Source organism: Cinclus cinclus, chromosome 2 (genome assembly GCF_963662255.1).
Source record: "Cinclus cinclus chromosome 2, bCinCin1.1, whole genome shotgun sequence".
Classification (NCBI taxonomy): Eukaryota; Metazoa; Chordata; class Aves; order Passeriformes; family Cinclidae; genus Cinclus; species Cinclus cinclus.
The window spans coordinates 88,494,523-88,520,567 of record NC_085047.1 but is presented as its reverse complement, the minus strand read 5'-3'; the positions used below and the strand labels follow the sequence as shown (position 1 = coordinate 88,520,567).

At 38.2% G+C, this 26,045-nt stretch overlaps 1 protein-coding gene across 1 annotated transcript; it reads right to left on the bottom strand.

The window, feature by feature from the left end:
• Positions 1 to 2,050: 2,050 nt before the first annotated feature.
• On the bottom strand, positions 2,051 to 17,383 carry LOC134057995 (interleukin-18 receptor 1-like). The gene is made up of 10 exons (XM_062515044.1): positions 17,335 to 17,383; positions 16,064 to 16,304; positions 10,230 to 10,407; positions 9,161 to 9,314; positions 8,590 to 8,652; positions 6,473 to 6,629; positions 6,161 to 6,294; positions 5,138 to 5,299; positions 4,033 to 4,191; positions 2,051 to 2,418 (listed from the first exon to the last, which is right to left on the bottom strand). The coding sequence occupies exons 1-10, from the start codon at positions 17,381 to 17,383 to the stop codon at positions 2,051 to 2,053; spliced, it is 1,665 nt and encodes a 554-aa protein (XP_062371028.1).
• Positions 17,384 to 26,045: the final 8,662 nt, after the last annotated feature.

The window sequence follows — 26,045 nt, the reverse complement described above, 5'->3', positions numbered from 1 at the left end:
GGTAGGCTTGGTCCAGAGCTATTAACAAACCATGTGCACTATCCATAGCCACATCTACAGTAAAACCCATTTGACCTTTAATTTGCTAGGCAATAAATTGATGACAGTATATGAAAAACTATGCTGCTGAGGAGAAAGTTTAATACCTCAGGTAAGTACTGGGAAAGTTACTAACATTTCTGTAAGAGGTTTGGCCAGGAAATGAATGTGCTTAGTATGTCTGATGGCATTTCTGTGCTGACAGAGAATGTTAAAAACTGCCTGTGACTGAAAAACACAGGAAACACTAGTAGAGAAGAACTGAACATTGAAAAAGATTTGAGATTTGGAAATGTAAAGGCACAGAACTACAGAGGAGAGATACTCTTCAGTAAAAGCTTACACCAGAGAATGGCTTTTGCCTATGAACCACATTTATATAGCTCTTTAGTTGTCTGATAGAAAGGAGACCTCCTATAGCTGAAGTCACTACAGATGTTTGCCTTATTCCTTTGTTCCTTTCCACCCACCTGTTAATCTGGCAACAGTGTTGTTTCCATTTTGGAAATCTATACTTAGCCTTTTCTTTTATCTAAACATCTTCCTGAAACTATGCATGATTAAAGGATATTTGATAAACAACGTTTCATTCCCATGAAACTTGAGACGTCACCCATTGTCACGTCACCCAGCACTCCAACTGTGTTTTTAAGTGCACTGAGAAGGTAATGCAGCTCCTCCACGTGTGAATTAAGTTTCAGTGTAAAAGAGATGCCTTCTCAAAACCAGCAGCTATGCCATGTAAGACAATTGCAAGAGTGGGAAGAGCCTTGATAACCTCCTAGCAACCTGACAAAAGATCTTACAAAATTATTCTCCCTTGAATTCTCCCCACTGATGCTAGGAAGAAATATGGTTCCATTTTATTCAGGAATTTATGTCAGACAGGTATCTTCTGTCAGACAGCTAATAATACAAGAGGATTAGCAAAGCTTTTAATAGCACTACTAACTTTGTTTTAAAAAATAATAATAAGACAAGAGTACCAAAGGGTTAGGAGTGTATATACACACCAACGACCTCATTTTCACCTAAATCCTTTACATGCAACAGCTGAAGGCAGCTCAGGGTATCACAGAATCACAAAATCACAGAATGAGTCAGCTTGGAAGAGACCACAGTGGAACATTTGGTCCAGCCTCCTGCTCAAGCAGGGTCATCCCAGAGCACATGGCACAGGATTGTGTCCACTCAGCTCCTGAATATCTCCAGTGAGGGAGACTCCACACCCTCTCTGGGCAGTTGGTTCCAGTGTGGTATCAGCAACCATGAACAAAATACCATTATTTCTATCGCAACCCCCTCTTCTCCCTGTCAAAATGAGCATTTACCATCTTCTCAGTGAAACAGGATGTAAGCAGTCTTTACCATTCCTTTAAATGATTCCCAGTTGTAGACCATGTACAGTTCAGTAGTAAATACTGTTAAATCACCTAAAACTGCCCTACTCTTTCTAACCTCCCTTTTCTCTGTTGGTTTGGGTTTTTTTTCTACTTGATATTGTCCAAAGCCTGCATGCCAAGCTCTTTAAGGCAGGAGCTGTTTGGGTCTGCTTACAATCAGAAACCTTAGAAAACACCAAAATAAAAACAAAGAGCATCTAAACAATAATAAGAGATTGCAAGTACTGATTTATTTATTGAAAAGCCTAGAAAGTATATACAAGTAAAACTAGTATCATTCAACATCACTGAAAACTGTGAAATAAAAATATTTTTCATTGTGCTTCATGCCATGTGGTAAGTCTTAAGCAGAATGAAACTTCTGCTGCTTGTACAGCTGCTGAGGAAACCTTCTCTGGGATAGGATTTAGTAATTGGGGTCAGCATCATCCTGGCCACTGCAGTAACTTCTGCATTCTTCTCGGATCTCAGAGCTGGCCTCTTAATCAACACTATTTCCCAAAATATTAGTTAATTTACTTCTATTAGTTAGCAAAACATACAGTTTTCTGCTACATCTTCTGTCTCCAGAATTGTTATATGACTGCATTAAAGTCACCGCCCTCAGTTCAGGGTTGAGCAGCTTTTGAGCCTAAGACAAGATTATTATAGTGCCCTCTGGTCTTTATCTTGATAGGCTTTGCTGGCATCAGGTACCGAAGGTTCTTCCAAAATCTGGAATTCACAGGAAGAGATTTATCTTTTTTCCACTTCACCACCCTCTTTGATGGTAAAAGTGACAGTGATTCTGGCAAGAAATTGTAGTCACTTATAGGCATATATTCAATTAATATGATCTTAGTTTTTCTTTCAACTAGAGCTTTATGCAGTCCACTCTCAAGTTCGTATATGGCTCTGTCAGAAATGTAGTTCTGGCTCAGTATAATGATTAATCTTCTGCTTTTATCAATGAATGAATGGATATCATCAACAAACGCTGCAAATTAAAGATACATTTATTGTTACATTAAACTGAAAGGATAGGCACCGAATAAACTTATCTTTTAAATCCATATATGTACCAAAAACGTCCCTCTTATAAAGTTATAGCATGTAAGCATCCTATCCTTATGAAGAGTTTAATACGTGTTAAAGATTCAGAGTCACTGAAAATTAACTCAGATTTGGTCAAAGCTTTTTCTCTAGAGCAGACATAAACCTACTTATAATCTCCATCTACCCTAGACTGCTGTCTGGCAGTAGTCACATGGACAGAAGGTTACAGCAAAATTTAACTTTCCTCCAACAAGACACATCTTTGCTCTTTCCTAATAGATACCACTGGAGTGATTCCACAGAAAGGCACAAACAGCAACCTCTCTCCAAATATTCTGTAACCCTGGGTTATACCTTCCTTTATGACACCAAACACCCAAATCTATTTCCAGAAATCCAGCATGTGATGACAGAAGGAGTTCCAACTGTGTTTCAGATTGATGACTTTTGGCATGAAAAGTGATGAAAGTGTATGGTGATACCCTTTAAATATCAAATTGATTTTTCATTCACAGCTTCCAGTGCTTGCTTTAGCACCATGGGACAAAATCTACATAAACCAGAGATCTAGAAAACACGACTTGTAGAGAAAGGCAAAGCAAACTGCAGAACTAACCTAATGAAGAGAAAACTAGAGGGTGAAAGGAGGCTGATAAGGGTATTATAACATCAAAGGCACCTGTACAAAGAAGGAAATATTCTATTTTACATGTTCACAGTGGATCACAAAAGAGAAAAGGAAATAAGCTAGAACTATTGAAAGCATCAGAGTGCACACTTCAGTAAACATTTTTTTTAATACTTAAAGAAAGATAATAGATAACAAAAAAACTGCTTGGACAAGCTGTGACTCCCCTCAGGTTAGAAAGATTTGTCAGGAATGGATATAAAGAGATAAGATCCTGCTTAATGAAGGAGGCTGACTCATCTTGTTGTTCTGTGGTTTGAACAATTAAATTCCATTTCTCATCTGGATCTCTGGACTAAATTGAAACTCATGGTACCTTTTATCCAAGCATAAGGCAGATGCAAGGTCATCCATAGGCCAAACCAAATTCCATTTTTTATTTCTATTTTGTTATGGCACCCATTTCATTCAGAAAATGATTTCAGCCACCACACTAAAGATACAGCAAACATACAATTTATCTAAGAATAACAAGTACCAGAGTCACCTGCTGCTCTGTGCAGTAAATGTGAGGTCATTCATTGGTCCTCAGCAAAAGCAGAGCAAAAGAACTATTACTGTGAAATATCTGATATCTTCTGTGTCCTCACCTTAACCTTCTTGATGCTTGCTCTTTGATCTTTTCATCTCAGTTCTTTGTAATTAGTGATATATCTGTGCATGTGTAAGTGTATATGAATTAATAAACATAACTACAAAACATGTAAAATGTTTGCAAGCAAACTTTGCATGCACGCGGTCCAGATTAAATGAAAAATGTATCCTTTCAGTGTACAACACGTGAAGGAATTCCTTCTAATTATAGACTTTTGCCTTTGTAGGAAAACAATTAGCATATTTAATGACAAGAACATTCAGTACACTTACCTCCTCCAGCGAATACATCCCTCTCAAATATACATAACTTGTACCCAAAGTTTTCTTCTAATATCATGGGCAATATCTTCAAAGCAAATTCTCTCTCTTCTTCAGTAGGAGAAACACAGTCTTTCAGGTAAGACACAAACGCATCATATTCTTTTCCATCTGAAAATGAAACAACAATTGTTGTCTTGTTATTAACCACTAGAAACCACTATTATCTGATTCACCATTCTGGTTTTCAATCTTAGTGTCTCAATAGTAAAGCTAGAAACTCCTGATCTTCCTTCTGAAGACTCTGAACAGTCTTCAAACACTCTTCATCATATTCAAAAAATGTACTGAAGAAATTTAAGGTTGATAAAAAAGATTCTAGTTGCATTGAAAGTATTTCCTTTCTATATTAAAGTGCTTTTAAAATAAAATTAGATTAATTTAATGTCACATCTGTGAAGATCAAGATATGAAGGGAAGCAAAAAATGTGTCTGTAACCTGAAAAATTATTTAATTGATATTGCAGATTTCAACATTTATTGTACATTGTGTCTAAGAGTATCTAGAGGAAGGCATACCAGCAAAAGAGAGAGCAAACCAGTTAATTATTTTTGTTATGAGAGTATGCCATGTCTGGTCATGGTGTGTGCACTAATTTATAAACAGAAAAATCAAAGACCAATCCAGACCCAGGTCCACCACACTGACACAGTCCTGATCCAATTATCAGGATTGATAGACCAGCACACATACCATTAACAAGAAGCACACTGCAATAGACAACTGCAAACCTCTCCATCCCATCAACTTCTGTGATGAAGAATATGTCAGAAGAGAGCTCATCTGAACAGCATCCAACCACATCCCTCCCACTGCCTGCTCCAGGGGCAGCTTCTTCACCATGTTCATCTGCTGTCATTGCCACACATATGTTACAAACACATATTAGCACCTGACCATCAAGTTCTCTTTTATACATTCTTTGTTTCTTCTCACACGACTCTTGGATTTAAGATAATTTTTTATCTTCGTTAAAGCTGATTATTTCATAGAATCTGCCAGAAAATATTTTACATCAGTACCCTTATTTCAATGTCAGCATTAGCAAAGCCATACCTCCAGCAGTATCATCTCTCCTGCATATACTTCTGTAAAACAGAATGAAGTCGACTCTAAACATCACAAACACAAACACCACAGCTACAGCAACAAATGGAAATAGCAGAGTGAGGACCATTCCAGTGGTAAATATGTGCACAGGCAGGTCTTGAGTCTTCCCTGTAAAAGAGAAATAAAGCAAAATACAGCTTTAATGAAGAGTATTATATGAAAAGATTACTGTATCAAATACTGATGGCACCTAACAATCACCTCAAAAAAATCACAGTATTGATGGGAATCCTTTCCTGCTAATGCTTCAAGCACATATGCATGCCACTGGTCCTGAGATAAACTACAAAACATGTTTTACTGTAAAAACAGGAGAAGCAATCTTGGATACAACCACACAGAGTTCATTTATGTGTGTGCAGGGTATGTGAGATCAAGACTGATATTATGGCTCCTCATAGACATACAGCATCCCAAAATGATGGTCACTCACTTCTGTGATGAGTTTCCTTCAGGTTTTTTTATTATTTCCTCTTATTATCTGCCTTTTACCCTTCTCTCTGTCCTATCCATAAGTTCTTAATGTGCCCTTTAACCTCTTTGGCTGAGATTTTTTTATTTTTTGCTCTAGTCTTCTTCAGGTTTTTCTTCATTATTAATATTATTGAGAATAATAATAATCATGATAATCATGATAATGATAATGATAATGATAATGATAATAATAATAATAATAATAATAATAATAAACTTGGGGGTTTTTTGTTCCAAATACAGATTTTGAACACTTAAATTTTCTGAAGTTTCTATGAAGGCACTCTCAACACATGCTTATTGTAGTCTATTTCTTTTGCTTTGCACACCTTCTGCCCCTGTCTGAGAGCAGGAAGAATCACCCAGGGATTGTCAGGTCCAGCACTTGATGTGTGAGGGCCTTCATAAGCAGACAGACATATTTGGAGCAGTGTTTTGAAATGCCCTCAGGATTGAGAAGGCTGATTAATAAATTAGTTCTAGATTATGCCATACCTTTCTTCAGTTTTACTATTTTCATTTGTGTGCTTTCATCAGCTTGCAACATGCAGGTGAAATTATTATGCATGTCCTCATCTCTTACTTTTTTAATCCGTAGTAGCCTTGTCATATAGAACTTGTTTCCCAACCTGCAACAAGGAATGGTGTTAGCAATACTGTCTGTACAGAAACCTACAACCACCTGAGAGGCAGATTTTGAGGAAAAGGTTCTAGAAAAAACTCAGACTGTGGTTTCTACTGAATTTGCAGTTCCACAAAGTGTAGGAAATTATCACATATTAAATGCACCATTTTCAGGAAACCTACTGTAGTTTTTTGAGTTCTTCTTCACATACTGAAGGTTCATTCTCAGGGATACCTGTGCATTGTTCTGGAAACGTTTGGTTAATTAACCAGTAGAGGCTGGCATCTTCTTGCATATAAAAACCAAAGAAACCTGTGCAATTGAGTACCTCTTCTTTACCTACAAAAAAAGCATAACATGGGAAGATTTAGTGAGAAGTAGGACTCATGTACACAGTGCAGTAAAAAGTATCATCTTTCCAGGAAACATACCCTATAAGCTGTGCTTCTTTGTGAATTTTGCAGCCCTTGCTCAATGTTTTATAGGTGTTACACCTGTACTTTTGGTGGCTTCAGCAACCATGCACTGTTGCAGAGTGACAGCCATCCATTGCTTTCTTTCAGAAAAATCATCACAGCCAGGAGGGTTTAAATAAACCTGAGAGTTTCAGGCTTTAGGAAATACAGGAATTGGACTTGATGATCCTTATGGGTCCCTTCTACTTGAGATATTCTATGATTCTATAAACTAGACTGTGCTCTGCAAGCTGAGAACAGAAGAGGAAAACCTATCAGCAGTGCTCCAGGGCCAGGTAAAAGTAAGTAACTGGTAAAGGGAATTACAACCAACTAATTATAATAGGGAAACTACATACAATTATTCAACGAAACCAAAGCCCCTGCTGAACATGCACAGAATAAATTCTTATCTCAGTATCACAATTGGAAATTCCTGAATACACATGCAAGTCATTTACTCAGTTTGCTACCTGTCCCATTTCAAAGCACTAACTGTAACTGACAGCAACCACCCCATAAAGTTCCTATAGTTTTAAGAAATTGCAAAAGTAAAAGGACAACTGTACATTTGGAAAAAATAAGGGTGGAAGACTGCAGCTCTGGAGTGTGAGATTTTTTTTTAATTCTGTCATGGGAAGCTTGACCTGAACTTAGCTGCAACCACAGTTTCTAGGCTATTGCAGCATCATTTCCAGGGATCACATCCAGAAGGCTCTTTGTTAAGCCAGGAAAAGTGCATGTTAGTCCTTCTTCAGACCGTCATGAACAAATACTTTCCAGTAAGCAAGGCCTACCCAGCAATCCTCTAAGAGCACACAAAGCTGACTTCTCAAGATTTATCTGATGCTTCTGTAACCTTCAAAGCAAGATCCAGCTGAAAAACTGACAACTGTAGATTCAGATCTTAGAAATCCAAATTACAGTTGCACAGACCTAACCTATTGTCACTGGATGTGCAGCTCTAGCGTTTTCACCATACACAACACTTATTTGGAGGCAAATATAGGCACCATCCTAGGCAATGATAGGTTTTAAAGATCATGGACCTGGCTCATCCTAAATGAGGCATCATAGGATTGGGGTACTCCGACTGGGAAAAGGACTTACCAAACAATGTTGGTAGGAAGGAAGGAAAATTAGCATCTGAGGTCCTAGATGAGTAAATGAGATACAGGTCTGAGCCACAGAGGAGGCAAGACTTGGAAAGGAAGGATTAGGTAACCAGAAGAGAGAAGGAGGAGAGGGGAGGAGAGAGACAGGTAAATTTCTGTTTTTAAAATTAATTACAGCCTCAATCACAAAATCCTGGATCCTGTCCAAGACCATATGAAGCCTGCAGATCATTTTATCTAACCTACTTCCAGCTAGAAGCACAGGTAGGGTCTCTTGACAATACAGATGTTCCTGCACACATTGCCAGGACTGTCACACCTCGCACTCCTCGTTTCCCTGAAGAATAACATCCTCAGCCACATCAGGTACCAGTGGGATTACTTGTTACTGCTGTTCACTGAGTAAACTATACATCTTTTACACATTGCTTCATAGGGTTTACTGTCTACAAAAGAAAGCCATGAAGAAAGAAAGGCACCAGCACTTTCTTTTGCAGGTTGTAGCAAGAGAAAGAAGCAGCTTCTGCCTCTGTGAAAGGATACTTTTAGTGTACTCGTGTATAAATCATGTAATGCACTAGGCAAAACACTACCAGATGTGAAGTTAGACCACATACAGGAGGATGCACAGTTTAATTACACTTATCCAGACCATCAATAGCAAAGAAATCAGAACAAAAGCATGTAGGTAGAGTAACTACCTCAAAGATTTTTGTATTAATTTCATACCTATTTCTGTTTCAATTTCTTCATGATGTCCAACTATCTCCAAAGTGAAAGCCTCTGGTGCATCTAAAATAGAAGTATTGCTATTGAAGTAACACCTTACTTACATTCTTCCACAGTAAAAGTTACTCTGCTTAATTGCTCCTGATATAAAATAATGCACAAACATTCCATTTAATTCACAGAACAATATGTGGATTTGGCATTACTGAGCAGCTTAAAACCCAGTATGTCTTGATGAATTTTTTTCACATATACACATATATACAGAGTACAATTTGCAACGCTTGGAAAGGCTCTTGTGCAAAATTCTTAGTAAATTTATATGACTTACTTAGAGTAGCTATTTTGAAACTAATAAAACTGCAGGGAAAACATACTAAATACATTTTCCAAATCTGGTAATATTTTGTCTTAACTTCTGCTTTTTTTACTTCTCAAATTATTCTGAAGTAGTTCAGATTACCAGACTTGTTCCCCCGGTATATATTTATCAAATAAGAACTTCAGTGAAAAATCTCCATAGTAAAGTGAACGAAAAAGTACGCTTCAAAATTATACAAAGCTTTCTTACCTTCTTCTACTACAAGTTTAATTGTATTTGTGCTGTAGTATATCATTCCTTCATGACTGATTAAAATTTTACAGGTATATATCCCAGAGTTCTGTACTGTCAAGGTTCTAAAATTTAGTTCCCTCTCGGTTTCATACTCATAATTCTTACAGTCCTGCATCAATAAAACCAGAAAATACTATTCTGTAGCAAACATGCATTCAAAACATTAAAGAAATTAAGATTTTTTTAAAAAAAAACCAAAGTGTCACCGTCACCTTTTCACTATCTCATTGACATGTGCCTGACCCAAAAGAGATGCAGGCCAAATTTTCACTCATGGTCACTTAAATGCAACATTTGAACATTTACCCCATTAGAAGTTGAGAACACTGCAGTTGGCGAAAACATAATAAGCGATGGCTCTATCCATCAATGGTCCCACCCCCCCAGACCCCGAAGGACAGGAGAACAGGGCTGCAGCTCATTCTTGCCAGGCTACTCCAGATCCCTGTACTAAATCAGACAAAATCCCTTCCTGAAACTGATTGATCTTGGAGTGAACAGAGTCTATTACTCCAGCCAGGAGACCTGAGAGGAATAAGGAGCACTGCTCAAAAAAATGACTTGCCATAAATGAACAGAACTGAATCTGTTACACATTTTAAAACTGTTCAGAAACAGCAAAATTAAAAAGGTTTGCAATTACTTTACAAGTACGTGCTAACAGTAAAATAAAAATCTTGGCACCTCATTTAGCATCAGTACAATATCTGTATCAGCAAAGTAGCAGCTGGCTAAACCAGCTGCTGCCTAAATCAGCAAACAGACATGCACATCAGATCTTTTATCATTCCAAACTACTAGTTTAATAACTTCTGGAACAGGTATATTTTTTAACAAATCCAAGAGCAGACAAAAGCTTTGTTTTCTGTATCCGTCTAAAGTTTTTCCCCATAATCCCATGAGAAATTAAAGCTTTACAAAGTTTGTAGATGCTTCTAAAAATCTGTTTGCAATTAATATTTCCTGCAATCAGATGTTTTGTTTCTGCAGCCAATGATTTGAGTGACACTGTTTCAGTAATTACCTTGTACCATGTTATGCTGTCATTTTCATAGACAGACAAATCACTGCATTTCAGTGAATGACCAATTCCAGCACTTTTAATTTCTGTAGTTAAATGATTTTCATTGAAACAGCTGCTTTTATTTCTTCCAAGTACATTCAAAGTCCACTTCTGAATTGTGAAATTTTGTTTTCCATTGCTAAGAAAAAAAACCATAGAAAAATCAGTTTTAGGAGCTTTTTTAAATAATGCAGCTTAGTGAGTTATAAAATACAAATAAATTCTCAAATACATCTGTTAGGTAGACAGTACATCTACAGTGATCCAATTATTTTCAGTCCCCTTTATCCCTTTCCCACTCCCAAATAAGTGTAATTTCCTTTAACCAAACAGGTTACCTAAACTAAATGCACTGCCACAAAACATTTGACAATTCAATTATATCTATGGACCATGACAATGTATGCTACATTGACCTGAACAAGGATAAAGCAATCTCTGACATCACCCATAGTTACATGAGATCATCCAAGAATTTTGCGTCCTTGAATCAGCTAAAGATTTTGCAGGCTTAATTTCCTATGTGTTGCTTAAGTTAAAAGCCATGACAGAAAAGTATATTTGTAAAATTAGAAATAAGATAGGCAAGTCTGGTACTGTTCACAAAGCAACATTAATCAATTATTAACTGTTTGATACTCTGCAGGTATTTTGGAGTATTTTTGGAATTCAGCGGTATTTTGGAAATATTTCTAAACTCTACAAGTTTCATGAATTACAGCATTATTGTGATTCAAGCATGTCAGCAAAACAAGGCACTTTGGAAAAGATGCTTCTCTTTGTCTTTGCGTCTGCACTGAACAGAGATCTACAGCAACTGAGCACCCCAGGCTGACTGAAAGAGGCAGAACTATCACTTCTGCAGCAGAGTCATCACATACCATGTAGTGTCTATAAAAGACCATACAAATATGCTCAAAAAATACTTCCTTTGAGTATCTAGGAGCTGAACATTTTCATGTAGAAATCTACTAAGTTCTATCCATATAATCTTTGAAAGAATCAGATTATAGCTGTTATTTCACTGATATACCCAAAAACATGACTACCAAGAGAAAAGAACCTGGATGACTTTTGATTTAAATTTGGCACAGTTAGAACTTAAGAGAAACCATATGTTGCTGTCAGTTAGTGGGTGAGATTCTGCCAGTTAATGGGTGAGATTTTGCAATTACTGCATAAAGCTCTCATTTGTTTTCTGAACAAGCAGGGCCTGACAAAGGAAAAGCAGCAACCACAGAGCACTTCCCTCCAATGTCAGTCATATCTTTATAAATATGTTTGAACCTTTCTCCCTCTAATAAAAGAAAAACAAATTTCTTCCACAACTGCAACTACTCAAGAATTGTTTCAATGAGAAAGCCTGGGAGGACAAAGGAGTTCAAATGGAGAAGCATCCCTGATTAGTACTTCACCTTGAACATTATTCTTGATATACCTTTTGAGTGCAAAAGGTTCAGAAGAGCTATTAGGACATGATTTTTATGATTAATTTAGACCAAGTCTTGGGTTGTTTCTTTTCTGCTTTTTAAGCTCCCCAAATAAATATATTTATGTATTCTGTTCACCCTCTTTGCATTGTAGCCCTTTCTCAAGCTACACAGGCTCTCCTTACTCACTTGAGATGTTCCTTACTCCTAATTGCTTGACTCTTTAAAACAACACATTGTGGGTTTGGTTAATCAGCTAACTATGCTGTTAAAAAACAGGAAAAGCCTTACCAAAGGTTTTCCATCAGAGATGAGCTCACAGGGGTATTCACAGTGGGTGGAAATCTTCTCACCTACTCTTCAACAACTTATTTACACATTTAAATCAGAGCTACTAATCACAGTCAGCAGTGGAACTGCAGTCAGTGGTTACAGTGCACTTTATATAACCTATTTTACATTTTTTGTTTAGGACAAGATAATCTGTGACTCAGAAAGGCCTCTCTCTCCTTAACAGCAAAGGTACCTAAGTTTAGGTGTGGACATAAACATTAATTCCAATTAATTCCAGAGTCTGTGTGTTTCTTCAGGCATCACTCTACTAATCTGAATACTGTTGGAGAATTAATTACAGATCTAGCCAGGTAATGCAAATGATTTTACTCTCTAGATTTGGCAGATGGAAGAAAGGGGTCCATAAAGCCACATGTTCTCCCCAGCATTGTTACTCCACAGGGCATTACTTCTGTCATCCTGTTTGGGGAAATCACTCAAAGTGGATCAAGATATTCTACCTGATGGGCCAGCATCTGAGGAGATTGTCCTTGGAATTCCAAGGAAAATGTCCCTGGAAGGTATTGAAACCATACAAACAAAAATGAATTTTTTCATACAAAATTTCTAGTTGTCTGCCATATAGAATGGTTTTCAAAACACACACAAAAAATAATTTAGTTCAATTTTGTAAACTGCCAGTGTCTTAACTGTTACATATTTTTATCTTGGTTTCCACTTGTTGAGAGTCTTCAGTGATACTCTGTCAGGAACAAAACCATTTCTGGTTTAACAGCTTTTCAATCTTCCCCCAGCAAACCCACCAAGAAGGAACAACAGAATCTAGCTTGACTCAGAGGATGATACAGGGAAGTGAAAGCCCTTAGAGAATATAAACCAAGTTTAGTGGTTACACAGCCAATTCTAAGTAATCCCTTAGCTATTTTACTGCAACAAGGCAGTGTTATCTTGATGTTAGAATCCTCTGCAGAAACTGTCACTCTACTTTCCAAATGGCAGTATTAACTCTATATGTATGTTCCCACAGCTTTCAATTGTTCTCAGCATATTGAAAAATAAAGCAATATTAGGATTTTAAAAATTATCATTTGTTTATCATGGTTCTCTGTAGTTTTTGTTTTTTTCCAGGAATCTCTAAGTTCTCTCTGTTTCAAGGTCACCAAAACAGAGCAACCTGATGACCTGCTTTTTTTAATTCTGTTTTTCTCTTTGACAACCACAGGATACAGGCTATTAACCAAAATAAAACTGAACCGAAAAAAAAAAAAAAAAACACCAAAACCATACAAATTACATATCTTTCCAAAGATCTGTGACACAGTTTTTGCTGCTTACCACATTTACTACAAGTACACATTTAATTTCTATTTTCAAGAATGTCGCTGAGGACACATTCATGCCTATAGGTGATGTCCATCGATTCTTGAATTTGTATCCTAAGTCTAGTGCACTAACAAACAAATGTGAACACATCAACAAACATATAGGCACACTGCAGCTATCTATGTATGTCTCAGCAGGACACTTCTGGTTTAATTGTAAAGCTCCTGATTCCTCTTTAAGCAAAAAATAAGTGCTTAAAATATCATAAAAATATTGTTACGCCACTTTTGCCTCTTTGCAACACATCAGAAAAAGAAATTCTTACATTTACTTAGTTTGCAAAACCTGTCAACATGTCTTCTTTTCTTGAAAATCTGCAGGATATATAACATTGTAATCTGCAGGATATTGTCACATTGTTCCCTGAAACTGCCTAAACAGTTATAAGTATTTTATTAATTATTTCCCATATAGCTTACAAATACCTGTCTCTACTTTAAATAGTTGAAAATTTAAAAGATCAATAATAATATACTAACATATCTTCTTCCAAAAGTTAAACTTTTTACCTAACATAAATACTCTGAAATTAAAGTAATTCCACTTGGTCATTCTTATTAAATCTTAAACAAGTTCAGCAGTCCACAATAGCCCACAATTTTGCCCTATAGAGAGTTCTAAAAGTCCTCTGTCTCTGCAGAAATCAATTTTTGCAATAATCTTCTGTATTTACTGAAATGTAATTCATTTAATATGCCTGCTAATAGTGAGAATCATCATATAAACTAAGGCCAAGATCCCATTAAAATCCCATGAAAAAATTCCCCTTATGACTATTGTTCCAGCAGTGAGACCTGTGAAGAGTTCCCACAGGAGTACTGCAGCAAGATTCTGGCATCATTCTGATTCTAACAGAATAATGGAATAATGAGTATTCATATAGGCTTAACAGAAAGAAATTTAAAAAAAAAAGTTTCAGAGTAAGAATATCTTTCCCCAAAAATCCTTTCTTTCAAAACTGATTTTTAAAATGTAGCAGCTAACATAGCTCTAGAAGACAAGAGGAAAAGGCAGAAAATCAAAATTCTCAATTCCAAATGAAATCTTTGATGTAATCAAAACTTTTTTCTGAGTTTCTCTCTTAAGCAAATGAGTAAATTAAGTCAGTTCATAACGATTCTGACATTTCTATGTTTTCCAACAATTATTTATTTTAACAAACTTCATTCTAATAGTTTTACTTATTTTCCTGTCATCATCCTTCTTCTATATGTAAGGCTGTTCCCTTCAGTTTTCAGGTTCATACTGTTTCATACTCATTTTATAGAATGCTTGTGATTTACTGTGAATTTCCTGTCATTAGCCCAAGTCCTTAAAATAATCAGAAGACCACAATGATCGTGAATTAAGGCTGAGGTTCTCATAACTCTCTTCTTTTTTGTCCTGTGTTTTAGACTCATGGCAGTCTCCTTCAGTAGCCTGGAAATTCATGTATCATCTCCACCTATCTTTCCCCATGCCTAAATTAGTCAGTCTGCATTTTGTGCTGCTGATTAGGTGGCATTAGAGCAAGTTTATAGATTTAATAGCTTTTTTGTGAAGTGACCGTATAGGCAACTGATCAACACAACAAAACTAGACAAACTACCATATTAATCATCCTTAAAGACAATCCTCTTGAATTTAACATAGATTAATAAAATTTTTATCAATATTTACCCTAAAATTAAAATTATTTCACATTTCAGGTACCATGAGTAGTGTTTTTCAAAATAATATCAATAAGGAGATAACAGTAATGATACATAGAAAGATAAATTTTAAAGAAAAGACATTTTCAGCTTCCAAGTTGACTTGGAATTTAACAGCTGAAGTCTAGTTTAGAGCTGTAAACTATCAAACTTCAGGCTGCAATATTTCTGGAAAAACATGGAGAGCATTTTTTAGTATCCACAGTCCCACAGCCTTTACAAACCTGACTAGAACCTTTAAAGTATTACTTGGAGCACAGCACAAATCATTACATGCAAGGTAATCTGCTTCAAATTAACTGGTGTTTCAACTGTAAATGCTGAATTATGGGTTAGGTGCAAGTTAGTCATAAGAACTCTGTGCAGCAAACCCTTGATTTAATCCTTTAGTCTTTCCTGGTGTTCCAGTGAAGATTGCAACCAAATAATGGAGGTCGACCCTTACTTCTCCTTTTAACCCATGATGTTCTACAGCAGTTAGAAATCAAATCCAATTATTTCATCTGTTCTTTGAATGGCTCCATGCAGGCAAAGGTTTGCACAGAAAGCAGAGTTCAGCTATGCTATGTTTAACCTTCACTACACAGTCAGATGATTTGGCAAGCATTGTAGCATGAGATCCACTCAGCACAGCAAGCAAGAAGTCTGGGGAAGGAGACAAGCAAATTTTTCCTTTTTCTTGGCAGTGGACAGAAGGGTTGCCTGACACTCAGTTTGCTTAGGTAATTAATCACAAGCCAGAAAAAAATGCTACCTAGCTTATCAAAAGGTTTACAGAACATTTTAAAGTCTGAAACTCCTTGCAGATATTTAGAAATATTACAGGTCCACCTTGATAGTTATTGTGAAACAAAGTTGGAAATGACACTGCAGTTAATGCAGTTCCCCAATCCCCTTTATATGGATGCCACTAGCTATTGAAAACAAGACAAAGAAATTATCTTTATCATAGACATGTGCACAGGCAAGACATTTACCCATTGTGTTGTGTACCCACCTGTGAATGACAGAGTAATTCCCAGAGTCACTGAGTTCAGCTGGCCAAAACTCCAGAAAATTCATTTGTGAAACAATTCTGTGTGTTTCCTTTATCAGTTGCTGCTTTCCAGCACTTTCTTTGTACCAGTTTATTGTGTATGCTTCTTCCTGAAAATGTTCTTGCGTTGACTCAAGATAACAAAGGAAAAAATATTCCCCTTCTAGAACATCAATGGAGGCACGAAGGGGGCACAGCTTCTCTTCAGAGAAAGGATTAAAAAGATACATTAGGAAGCAAAGTACTTATTTCAGAAAATTGCATTAGTCTGACTTTAAAGTGATTTCCTGTGCTGCTGGTATTTTATAAAAATACTTCTTTCAGCAAAATGGTCAGGAAACAGTTTTTTATTTATTTATTCCTGTTATATTTACTGAAAAAAATCAGTTTTCTAAGCCTTTATCTTATAAAAGCAACGCCAGAAGCAAATGGGGGCTGAAAATAAAAGGACATTTCCCTATATCTGTGTTTCTTTCACATGAGTTCCACAGTGTCAGAATCAAATTGGCTCAAAGGGCAGAACCTGGCCTCACTCTACAGTGAAGCAGCTGCCACAAATGCAAGAGGAAAGGAGAAATTCTTCACCTATGGTTTGACTTGACAAATATGTCTGAGATAAAAACACAGATCCTATAAATTAACATTTGCATTTCCTTATCTTCTTAATTAAAACTGAATCATTACATGGATTTATTTCTGAAAAACTTCAAATGTCTTTGGAAAGCTGCCTTGGAATGAGGTTATGTGTTTAAAATTTAGTCTTCAAGTCTGCCTTTCCAAACAAATTTCCCAAATTTACTTTTGTATACAGAAGTTATTAAAAGTACAGAAAAGGAATGATGATGTAGGATTAAGAGTCTAAAATAAAATGAGCCTTTAATCTCTCTTTCTCCTGAGGTTCTTAGAGATTATTGTTGTTTAGCAACTATTGTGACCACACTTCTGAATGGCACAAAAAGAAGCAGACTCCTTCTCTTGCCTACTATGTCTCTTCATACCATCATGGTCACATACAACATCATCAGGTTTCTCCAGGTAGCATCCTTACTTTTTCATTTCATAACTTTGGTGTTTAGGACCAAATTTCCCAAGTCTGCATCTGGACTGTAACTGTCAAACCTTTAAGTTTTTGTTCTTGGCCATAAAACACAAAACTTGTCCTACTCCAAGCAACTGTCAAGAAGCTGGCACACTTTGAAGCATCTGGTATTGAATTGAAGACTTTTGCTTACCAGTGGCAGATTCCATGATCAACATTACCAAAAAAATCATCAGAGTCATTTTCTTGAGTTACTTCTCACTTCTTCTCCAAAAAAAAATGAAACTAAATTGCTCCTGCTTGTTCTGAAATCCTAAGAAAAAAAAGCAGATTCACAATTCAGCACAAGTGCAGTGAAACAGGTTCCTTTGAGCATGTGAGCAGTGTAATTATTGCCTGCTGCTGAAGAGGGCTTTCCAAATGGGAAGTTATATATTTTTATCATAACAGCTATTTTCATACATCTGGTAATGTATCTAGATTTTTCTTTGCAAATTCATTTCAAAATCAGAAAGTGCTGCAAGATTTCCTTCTTCCATTTTCTTATTTAATAGATGCATTTTGCAGTATTACAACGGCACTCAAATCCCGAGCCAGTAGATACCTACCACAGGACAGGTACAGTGCTTTTTTTTTATTCACAAAGAGGATAAACTTTGCAAGACTGGACCTTGTAGAAACAGCTAGTGGAAACTTCCCTTGCCTTCAGTGAGGAAAGCATAATGTTGTAGATTGGATATGTTGATGGTTAACTTTGACACCGTTGGAAAACAATGAGACATCTAATTTCTTTCAATTTGGTCTATGGGGGAAATAAGTTCCAGCTGAGAGTGCTAGAATTTCCACGGAGGTGGGAGGACATGAAGCAGCCTATACTCAATTTCTTCATGTGTAGTCAGCTGATTTCAAAGGCAAGTGATAAAAACACCACTAAATAAGACCAGCTTGCAGCATCATCTGAGATTTCTCAGAACAACAGGTTAACTGACAACCAAAGACAGAGCTACTCCTGAGACTCTGCCTCAGTTTTGCTCACAAAAAAGACAGGTGAGATACACAATCAGCTCAGTTCAACCCCTGAATCCAAAACAGATAACCTTGCTTAGTGTGACCCAAACATGGATGGACAAATGACACACACACACACACACACAAGACATATTTCAGAGATCTAAGAGATCTGCCAAAAGAAATCTCATTAGCAATTCATTTCTTTTTTATTAAGTAAACCTGTTGCAATTGAGAAAGCCCAAACTTCAAGAGACTGCCCTAAGATTCAGAGTCAGAAAGTTCCTGTGACCTGAAGAGTCTGGAGGCAGGAGGCTACTGCATTTCCATCAGTATTCCAGGACACCAAACTGTGTAGCTGTTTTCCCTCTCTCACCTTTCTTCTCACTTCTTTACAAGTGTGCCACCATCCCTTAAAAACACTGTAATGAAATTAAGGAAGTGTTTCACATCCCTTTTTTCAGACAGCCTGGTAGGCAGATCCAGATTTAGAAAGCTAAAAGAATCTGGATGCTGAGTTCTGCAACAAGCAGTTTCAGTTCCTTATTACACATGGAGATTCAAACTCCTACACCTCCTAAGAAAAAAAGGGCCTCTCTTTGATTTCTTGAATTTTGCTTTTTTTTTCTATCCATTCACATTCAGAAGAAATACAGCTGTTAGAGACTAATGTGATCCACTACATAAAGATAGAATTATTTAACACCAGATTTTTAATTCTAAATCCACTTCTTTTTTGGTATATCACATCAACACACAGTGGAAGGTTGGTCAAATGCACCAATATAATGGAAGAAACTTAGTAATGACCAGGTTTGAGATTCATGACTACTAAAAATCAAGAAACAGGACCTTTATCTTACTCTCTCATTGCTGTTGAACCTGATCAATTTGTCTAAAATTGTTCTACTATAAGCTAAAAGTCTTTACATTTGAGCCATTCAGTTGGAGTACTCTTTAATGAAAAGTGAGAGGGGAGAAGGTGAAAAAAAGAAAAGTGCTTTTAGTGAAAAGCAGCTAATACAAAGAGAATTCTTGAGAAATAGAGTAAGATTTTTAATTTCCGGGAAAAAAATGGAGAGTTATTTTAAAGTAGAAGCAAAAATTCTCTGCCTAATAAATGACTACAGAAATACTAATGGGCAAGATGCTAAGGCAATAGAATGAAATTACAGTTTTTCAATGAAAATTAATTAAATTACAAGTTGTCTATAAGGTCAAAAGTGACAATAGCTTTAAGCATTCTTTTAAGTTTTATACTTGTTTTAAGCTATTGATGGAGTTTTAATAATAAAATATGGTTCTTAAAAATGCTTGTGCCACAGTGAAACCAACCAAAAACTTTAAACAAACTAAAAGTCTAAATTCTGTAATGTGAATTACCAATGTCTCATGAATTAGAAAATTGTGCACCATTAAAATTATTCCCCAGTTTTCTAGAATCACCAGAATATTTTGGAATGAAATGGGGTTGATACATAGAAGTGATTGATCCTCAGTTTTGGAGAAGTAGCTAATTTTGAACAACACTTTCGAAAACTCTATTTGATCCTGAAGGGTTGTGGCTTCCTTTTTTAAAAAAAACAAAACACAACAGGTTCTTCTGAACATGAGATTGTTCTAACTATCATCTTGGGGTTGAGGAAGGAAAGCACTAGTCTTTCCTCTTTAGGAAGGGCTTCTCGTGGAATTTAAGTATTTTTAAAATATTACCACACAGTGTCATAATTTGCTCAGCATTGATGAAGAAAACAAAAATATTTAACAACCTTACTAGACCAATGCATCATTCCGCCAGGATTGAGATTTCTTGGTAAAAATGAAAATCTGTCTTAATTTCAAAAAACATAAGCAAAGCTGTTAATTTACTATGCAAGTCTTGCCAGATGGAAAGCGGATGGGGAGGAAGTATTCCAAACTCCAGAGAGTTACAACTTGAACTTGCAACTCTCCTGAATCTCATTCATCACTGAAACAGAGACTTGTCTCTCTCAGCAAGTGAGTCAATACATAGATATTTCAGTTTGAAAAACCTCCTGAAAAAGGAAAAGAGAACTGTTGATTGCAGGAAGGAAAATGGAAATAGGAGATGTGAGAAATTAATTTCTGCTAACATTAATGGAAAGCTAATAGCAAGTCCTTAATTTTTTTTTTTTTTTCTAAATGACGAATTTGAGATCTGGTACACAAATGTTTTAGGCATAATCTTTTGGTCCTACAACTTACAACAGCACTGAAGGAGCCCATCCTCCTCCAAAGGCACCCAGGTGTGAGGGAAAGGGATGCAGACAGCCCAGAGATGGCAACAGGGGCTGTATGTGAAATAAGCCATTTTCAGGGCTAAACTCTTTATGACAGCGAGGTAATAAGGACAAAGTACAACATGGACAGAGGTGCAGGAGAGGAGCAGCACTGGGGAGCGGTGAGCAGTGCTGCGGATGGGGAAGAGCAGCAGGGTGGGAGAGAGACAGGGCTGGGGATGGGCAGGGATGGGGATGGGCAGGGATGGGCAGGGATGGAATCGGGCAGGGATGGGGACGGGCAGGGATGGGATCGGGCAGGGATGGGATCGGGCAGGGATGGGCAGGGATGGAATCGGGCAGGGATGGGGACAGGCAGGGCTGGGGATGGGCAGGGCTGGGGATGGGCAGGGATGGGCAGGGATGGGGACGGGCAGTGTTGGAGACGGGCAGGGCTGGGATCGGGCAGGGATGGGATAGGGCAGGGCTGGGGACGGGCAGGGATGTGATCGGGCAGGGATGGGCAGGGATGGAATCGGGCAGGGATGGGGACGGGCAGGGATGGGATCGGGCAGGGATGGGATCGGGCAGGGATGGGGACAGGCAGGGCTGGGGATGGGCAGGGATAGGGACGGGTAGAGATGGGATCAGGCAGGGATGGGGATGGGCAGGGATGGGCAGGGATGGGGACGGGCAGTGTTGGAGACGGGCAGGGCTGGGATCGGGCAGGGATGGGATAGGGCAGGGCTGGGGACGGGCAGGGATGTGATCGGGCAGGGATGGGCAGGGATGGGGACGGGCAGGGATGGGATAGGGCAGGGCTGGGGATGGGCAGGGATGGGGACGGGCAGGGATGGGATCGGGAGAAGGGTCCGGTTGGTCCCCGGAGAGGTCCCCGGCCAGCAAGGGCGGCCCCCGCACAGCCGCAAGGGATGCCCTGAGCGGGGCCGGCGCTCGGCTGCTCGGAGCGGGGGCAGAAGGAGCTGTCCGCGCCCGGCTCTGGCTGCCCGGTGCCGCTGCCCGTGCCCGGCCATACCTGGCTGCAGCCCGGCCGGAGGAGCGGGGCGGAGCAGCCGCGGTGCTGCCCGGCCGGGAGAGGGGGCTGCGCCTGCCCCCGGCCCCCAAACACAGAGGAGCGCCCCGAGAGCACGGCGAGTGATGAGCGACTTTTTTAGGAGGCGGAAAGGGGTGGGGTGTGTGTGTCTCTTCCCTCTCACAACCTTTCCGGGGAAGAAAAGGCGTAAGGAGGAGATGTGTTCCGATGTCTTTCGCCGAAACGCCTCTTCCTTCGCTTTTCCGCTGAACGCGCACTGTAGGACTCTTACCAGGAGTGTGGTGTAGGCAGGACAGAGAGCAAAAGAATTACAAACTATGGTGTTCAGGAAAAGAGACCAGGGAAAAGATATGATTCTACACTGTTTTTTATGAGAAGTGCCCCCGTTTCAGTGCTATTTTTTTTCTGTGCTCCCATCCCCCTTCAAGGGGAGAATAAGGGAAACTTTCAAGACATGAAACATTTTGTAGCTCCGTTGCTGCAGAGTGCATGTATTCACATCTAAGTAAGCCATCATGCCATCAGTTTGCTTATTAGCCAAATGTTGGTATATTGGAACTGTGGTTCCACCAGGCATATTTCTTGAGTCCTGTTCCTAAATGCACGCTTGCTGTTGTTAATTCCATGAATGCTTTATCTGCTAAGTACTGTGCAATGATTCACCATACTTCTAAATAAAGTTAGTTCGATAACAGAATGAAAAAGATCATTCCCTCAGGAATCCTTTCATTTGCATATCTTCCTTTTCATCTTCAGAAATTTGCTTGGTGACAGCTACCTTTTGGGTTTTTTACCAGGACAACTGCTAATGCAAAAGTTCCCCATTTCAACAGGAGGGGACAGTTTAGAGGTAAAACAACAGGTTACACTTAAAAAGAGGGAAGGATTACACAGAGCTGGCTTTCTTGCATATTTTCATTGCAGAGATGAAGCAAAGAAACCTTAGAATGTTTTACTGTCTCATCTCATTTGTTTTCCTTATCACAGAATGAAACAATATAACAACACTTAGACCTTTAGATAATCTAAGTCAGCACAATTCCAGGAAAGTAAGCTAAGGATCTAACTAACTATAACTGCTTTAAAAATGTGCAGAAGATGCTTTGCAGTGCTTTTGGTTTTATGATGTAGTACCTGATTTTAAAACCTAAAAGAAAGCAGGTATCATAAAGATGAGAATGATTTTACCTGAGAGTCTGGAAACTACATAGTAACCAGCAAATAAAATGGTAAAGTAAAATGTCATCAGCTTTTTACTTTCACTGACTGTCTTCATAGTGACTGTTCGGAAACTTCTTTTTTTGACTCTATCTTTCACAGCAATATTTTCCATGAGCTTTTCTCACATTCATTTGCTTTCATATTCTTTTGAAATACTCTCATTTTTGAACTCTATTCTGCACTGCAGAATGTGCTGTGTTCAATTGGTCCTTTCAAATAATATCATAGCTAGCTCTGTGATATGTGAACATATATGAAAGGAGAATATACTTCACACTTTTTAGTTCTCAGACTAATACAATTTTAATGGAGAAGTCATAGTCTGGTAATTGATAAGTAACTTGACTAAAAATAGCTACAACTTAGATTTTAATTTTGAAAATGTCACGACAAACATGAAAGTTTGCACTAATATTAGAAAACATATTTTTGAATGAAGCTCTGACAACCTGACCAGCTGACAATCAGTTAGAGAAGACCAGTTATTTCACACAGGTTTTCACATTTTTTTCCATCCAACATAAACTATACTGAGACACTAACTGAAAAACAGAAACGATTTCCATCATAAATTGCAACTCATCTAACTCCTGTAAACACATGTCAGACCTCTTTGCTGTTAGGTGGCAACAGTCCCTCTTAAACAACATCTATTATCTCTATATACAATTTATATTAATTCTTAGTAGATGTTAAGTCATACTCAATAGTTTTTCAGCATTATTTTCCCCTGTCAAAATGTCAAAAAAGCAGTTTACAAACTGATAAGGTGCCTATTAGAGCCTCATATGTTTCTCAGAAATTTCAAACTACAGAAGTTGGACGCTTTCAAACTTTCCTCTGCATCACAGCATCACAGGATAATTCAGGTTCGAAGGGACCTCTGGGAGTCCTCAGGTCCAGCCCCTCCTCAGGGTGCACACAAATGAGACCTGAACACTTACAGGGATGGGGCTTCCACAGTTTCTCTGGGCACATTCTGGCTTTGGAACATGCATATGGTGATTTTTTTTTTTTCCTAATATGTAATATTAATTTCCTATATTTTACCTAGTGCCATTACTCTTTTGTCCCATCTCTGGGCTCATTTGAGAAGAGTCTTGTTCCATCCATTCTCTCTGTCTTTTCAGTATATTACTGTAGGTAGAAATATGGCCTCTTTTTCTCTCCTTGTATGATCTGTGCTCTTGGTGGTCCTCCCCTGGACTTCAATATGTCAGCACCTCACTTGTACTTGGGAGCCCAAAATTTGACATCGTGCCCCAGAGAAAATCTCACAAATGTTGCATTCAGGGGAATAATCACTTTCCACAACTACATTCTCATTAGTAAGATGCAGACTGATCTTAGTCACAAAAACACACTGCTGAGTTGTATTCACTTTAGTGCCAACCAGGACTTCCAGTCTATTTCTACAAAGCTATTTTGCCCTAAGCTGACCTCCAGGCTACGTTGCTGAATGGGTTTATTCCATCTCAGATGAACATACATTGGATTGAACTTTATGAGTTTCTCATCAGTCCATTTCTTCAGCCTGCTGCTGTCCAAAACAGCAGCCCTGTGCTCCAGTGGGTCAACTATCCCTCCCCAATTTGATTTTCTGTCTGAAAATTCATTGGTTGTATAGTCTGTACCATTGTCAATGTCATCAATAAGGATGCTAAGCACTGATGGTACCTATTTCACTCCCTGAGGAGTGCTTCTAGTGATTAGCTGTGATCTGAAGTTTGTATGCTGGTCACAACCTGTTTGTCCCACAGGGACTTTGGTCCCACTGTTTTTCTGATCACTTTTGTGGATTTGTCTGTCTAGCAGAGATAGTGCCAAGGACCTTGCTCAATACAATATATGCAGCATCCAGTGTCCTCCCACTGTCCAAAACACAGCTGGATATCAAGATTTGTGTCTAAAACAACAGCTGTATTTTTACAACCCTTGCAAGAGTCAGGAACATAACAGCTGTACAATTCAATTTGATAGACTATCAAATTTACACATCATATTCCAAACAGGCTTTGTCCAGTGCTGTAAGATATTAATGTAGCATATCCTACAAATAATAGCTTGCTACAAAAAAACTCCTGACAACTTCTAAAATCTTTCTTTAAGTGGTCAGTCTCTTGGGCTTCACAACTATGTGAGCTGCAGGAACATCAAAACTCAACCCTATAGGATTTCTAGCTGGTCAGAATCTCTGGGTGCCTGTTCATGCACGAGAGGGCAGGATGACTCTGCTCATTAGGAAGTGAAAGCAAATCTGCTCTCCAGAGTCCCTTGAGGTGCCAAAACCACAGAAGCACAGGGCAGAAACTAAATAACATTTAAACTCTTTGTGGACGATATAATTCAGCAACAAAATTGTCTTGGTGCTGTTTAGTTTAAGCTTAAAGCATCCAAACTGAATCTTCTATAAGCGTCCTACATTTATTACTATGTTATTATTTCTATGTTTATTTATTTCTATGTTGAAATAATACTTTTGGGGGGGGGGGAGGGGCAGGGCAGACTGTCATTCTGTTATTCCATGAAGGCAGCCTTCCTAGTGTAAAAAATGCCCATTTTAATTTTAAAAAGTTTTTGAAAATCTAGGTTTTTTGTAAGTTGCATATTATAGAACAATTGAGGGTGCAAGACACCTCTGAAGTTACCTAGTCAAATCACCTGTTCAAGATTGGCCAAAATCAAGCCCTGAAGGGTTTTTAGTATCTCCAAAGCTAGAGACTCACAACTTCCCTGGGCATCCTGTGCTAGTGCTGGGTCACCCTCATTAAAAAAACAAAAAAAAAAAAACAAAAAAAAAAACCCTTCTGATGTTAAGAGGGAACCTCCTGTTTTTAGATTTTCATCCATTGCCACTGGTCCTGTCACTGGGCATCACTGAGATGAGCCTGACTCTCTCTTCTTTGTACCCTCTCTTCAGATGAGGGACTTCACCAGGCTAAAGAGTCCCAGCTCTCACTGCTTCTCTTCATAGGTAAGATGCTCCAGTTCTTTCACCAACCTCATGGCCCTTTGCTGTACTCACTCCAGAATGCCCATGTCTCACTCCTACTGAGGAGCCCAGAACTGAATGCAGAACTCCTGATGCAGCCTCAGGGGTGCTGATATTTTAATGATGCTGTAAAAGTATTCCACAGTTCTTTCTGTGCTTTCTCTCTAACATTACAAATATGATAACACCTGTAGAAGATATCCATTTTAATGTATATCTCACATTTCTTTACAAAACACTAGGAAATAACAAAAAAAAAAACTGTGACAACTGTAGCATTTTTTAGTCATTATTACAGTTACATTACTACTCACCCTTGATACTGTAAATGGTCTTTGCCGCTCTCTAAATTTGCCCCTTTTCTTTCTGTCAAAGCCATTTTGTTCACT

What these genes read in the sequence shown, in the direction of transcription:
- LOC134057995 (XM_062515044.1), bottom strand. Translation starts at nt 17,383, where the DNA reads ATGACTCTGATGATTTTTTTGGTAATGTTGATCATGGAATCTGCCACT. An exon ending in AATTACTCTGTCATTCACAG is followed by an intron (nt 10,408 to 16,063) that starts GTGGGTACACAA and finishes TTTTTTTCTTAG; the next exon opens with CAATGGAAAACAAAATTTCA. An exon ending in AATAGTAAAACTGAAGAAAG is followed by an intron (nt 5,300 to 6,160) that starts GTATGGCATAAT and finishes TCTCTTTTACAG; the next exon opens with GGAAGACTCAAGACCTGCCT.